Source organism: Papaver somniferum, chromosome 3 (assembly GCF_003573695.1).
Source record: "Papaver somniferum cultivar HN1 chromosome 3, ASM357369v1, whole genome shotgun sequence".
NCBI lineage: Eukaryota > Viridiplantae > Streptophyta > Magnoliopsida > Ranunculales > Papaveraceae > Papaver > Papaver somniferum.
Genome location: NC_039360.1, coordinates 30,508,364 through 30,511,776, shown reverse-complemented (window position 1 = coordinate 30,511,776; position 3,413 = coordinate 30,508,364). Strand labels below are relative to the sequence as shown.

General features: G+C 34.3%; 1 protein-coding gene across 1 annotated transcript; it reads left to right on the top strand.

Annotated features, from left to right (window-relative positions):
* The first annotated feature begins 560 nt into the window (after positions 1 to 560).
* LOC113359235 lies at positions 561 to 1,772 on the top strand. The gene has a single exon (XM_026602902.1). It carries the CDS (start codon positions 561 to 563, stop codon positions 1,770 to 1,772), a length of 1,212 nt encoding a protein of 403 aa, XP_026458687.1.
* Positions 1,773 to 3,413: the final 1,641 nt, after the last annotated feature.

Sequence of the window (3,413 nt, the reverse complement as noted above, 5' to 3'; positions counted from 1 at the left end):
AATGATACAAAACAAACTAACTAGTTGGATTGGGAAGATGTTATCTTTTAAGGACAGACTAACCCTTATCAAATCAATTTTGTGCAGCATTCCCATTAATAACATGTCAGTCTATAAGTGGCCCACAAGTGTAGTGAAAACTTGTGAGAAACTTATAAGAAACTTTCTATGGACAGGGGATCCATATAAGAGAAAATGCATAACTTTAAAGTGGAATGAAACATGTTCACCAATGGAGGAGGGTGGTTTGGGCATAAGGAGAATGGAAGTAATAAACAAGGCTTTACTGATGAAATTAGATAGAAGATACAAAATTCTGAATTTGAATGGGCAAGATTTATGAGAGCAAAGTATATAAAGGCAGATGGTGAATGGATTTCAGGTTATAAAAAGTCTTCAGTATGGCCAGGTTTGAAATGGGTACTAGATGAAGTAAAGTTACATACTAGATGGATCACTGGTTCAGGTGAGCAAATATCAGTATGGAGTGATGCTTGGATAAAGATAAACCACTTAATGAAATATATGAAGAGGATGAATATATGAGGCAGAACAAAAACATGAAAGTTGCAGAGTTGATTGTTGCTGGTGAGTGGCTGATTCCTTCTAGAATGCTTCAATATTTTCAAGTAGAAGAATTACCTGTTTTATCAAAAACAAAAGATACTAGGGTTTGGACTGGAACTATGTCAGGTGAATTCACAATACACTCAGTTGTTGAATGTTTTAGAGAGCATTATCAAAAAGTGACATGGGCAAGACATGTTTGGCATCCTACCCTTCATCCAACAACAGCAAGCAATGTATGGAAGATAGTGAGGGGTATCTGCTCAACTAATGAAAAAAGAAAAAGCAAGGGTTACAGTTTAGCATCAAAGTGCTATATGTGTGGTGTTGATTCTGATAATCTTGAACATATATTATGGTTTTGTAATTTCAGTCAGATAATATGGAAATGGCTAGGTGGTATCTTCTTGTTCTGCAACCCTGAATCATATGAAGATGTTATGAACTTTGCAAAGAATAAAAGTGGAGCTGTAAAGGATATATGGTTACTGGTTGCTTCCATTACAATGATGGAGATATGGTTCTTAAGGATTAGAATTTGCTTTGAAGAAGAGAAAGTAAACTTGGGTAATTTCAAGAGAAGAATAATACAGTATACAAAAGACTGTGCAGTGAGAATAAAAAGCTATATGTGGGAGTGTAGCTATGATTACATGGTATTTAAGAATTTTGATCTTAAACATCAACCAATAAAGCCTCAAAGAATTATTGAAGTGAGTTTCTTCTTACCTGCAAGAGATCAGATACTTATATGTTGTGATGGGTCATCTAGGGGCAATCCAGGTGCAGCAGGATATGGTTTTGTGTGCAGAGATGAAATGGGAGGTTGTATATATGCTGAAGCTACTGGCCTGGGAATTGCAACTAATTATATTGCAGAACTAATGGCTATTACAGGTGCAGCTGAATGGGATATACAGAACAACAAACTTGATATATGTATTAACTCTGATTTTAAAGCAGCAGTGAGTGCATACATGTCAGGAAGGCTTCCTTGGTTCATGCAGGTAAGATGGAAGAGATTAAAGGAACTATTGCATAATATCAAACTTGTACATAGCTTGAGAGAAGTAAATTTCTCTGCTGACTCCATGGCAAAGAAGGATGCAGGATTGGTGAGAGGGGGAAAGATCATTTTCAATTCAAAACCAAGTTTCATCCCAGTTTTGGAATCACCTGAGCAAATTTACTATAGGTTTTGCTAGAATTTATTTTCTTATGTTTATTACAGTTGGGTTTTAGGTTTGAGTTGCCTTATTTTTTCTTTTGAGCTTTTCATTTTATTGGGCCTTGGTGGCTCTTTTTGATGTAAACTCTTTAGTTGGTTGTATTGGGCCATAATGAGTAATAAAATGGTTTTGATTGAGCAAAAAAAAAGTTGTATACTTGGGTAAATTTCAAAAAAGTCAATTTAGATAAAACAGTTTATGAACAATAAATTGCTCTTGTCTAAGATTGCTAAAGATCTATGAACAACCACTGCTTGAATCATCGATATTAATCAAAGACACGCTTGGACTCGAAAAATTCTTTTTTGCAATACTAGGGATGAATACAGACTGACCATTATCAAACAAGATATCGATATGGGGTTCTAGTCTTTAGAAAATTATTTTGTGATAACCTTATGAACAATATTTCATCAAACAATAAGTCTATACTTCTCGGATTTGGTTGAGTTTTGACTTTCAGAATAAACACAAGGTTTGTGTGATTTTATACCTTTAGGCATTAAACTTGAAGCAAAACCGCTTGATTTCCTTAACAGTATCTTCACCCACCATCTCCCAGTACCTTTTGTAGAATATATTAGGTAAACCGTCAGGGTCTAGATATTAAGGATTACATATTCTTAATAATGTTCCAAATCTCTTCAATTATGGTGATAACAAAAATAATCATATTTTGGTCCTCTTCAAGTTGAGCTGGAACACTGAAATAAATAGTTTCAACAAAATCCTCACTGAAGCGAGTTGGGATATGATGTATAAGGTATGCATCTATAACCTTTTTGATCAGAAACCCATTTGTTGTTTGGAAGTTAAAAAGATACCATGGAATTTTTTCCCTTCTACACTTTACATTATTAAAGCATTGCTTGGTCGAACTCACAAGTGATGCTATATCAATTTTGTTGTCAAATTTAGTTGTCAAAACTATATCTTGGTTTCTAGTCTACAATTAGTAAAGTCTCGGTCTAGGATAGATGAGTTGAGAAACAAGCCAGTCATCATTTGCGTTCTAGAGTTTGAAGCCGAAGATCAACCGAAGCGTTTGGAGAACTTCATCAACAAAAGGTAGGTGAAGACTGAACCACTTATTTATCAAGTTATATTCACCTTTCTATCCTTGAGACGATTATCACATAAAAAATTGGACTAGCATACATAGACAAGAATTTCGAGTCGAGAACTAATTACGAATTTCTCAAAATATAATGACTAAGCTTAATGAACATTTGTTCATACTTGATCAAATTTCGGTGGAGAGCAATTTATTGTTCGGAACCAAATCATGATCCAAGTTTATCATTCGAAAATAGCATGGAACAGTCATATGTATCATTGATGATATTCAGGAATGTTTCGAATTAATTTAGAGAAATATATAACTACTATATTCGGAATACAAAACAGTGTTATCAGTCTTACAAACTGAGAAAACTGTTATATGTCTGAAGCCGTAACACATGTACTTGTACACAAAGCGGAGTAGCTATATATCGACTTTCAGATTTGTGTGATAAGCATATTCGTACGCATATCATGGAAAGTCTAATTGTTTCATGATCCGAATAGGTATGTATATTAATATACAAACCATTTGGAATTGTGGTTAGGGTACCG

What these genes read in the sequence shown, in the direction of transcription:
- LOC113359235 (XM_026602902.1), top strand. Translation starts at nt 561, where the DNA reads ATGAAAGTTGCAGAGTTGATTGTTGCTGGTGAGTGGCTGATTCCTTCT.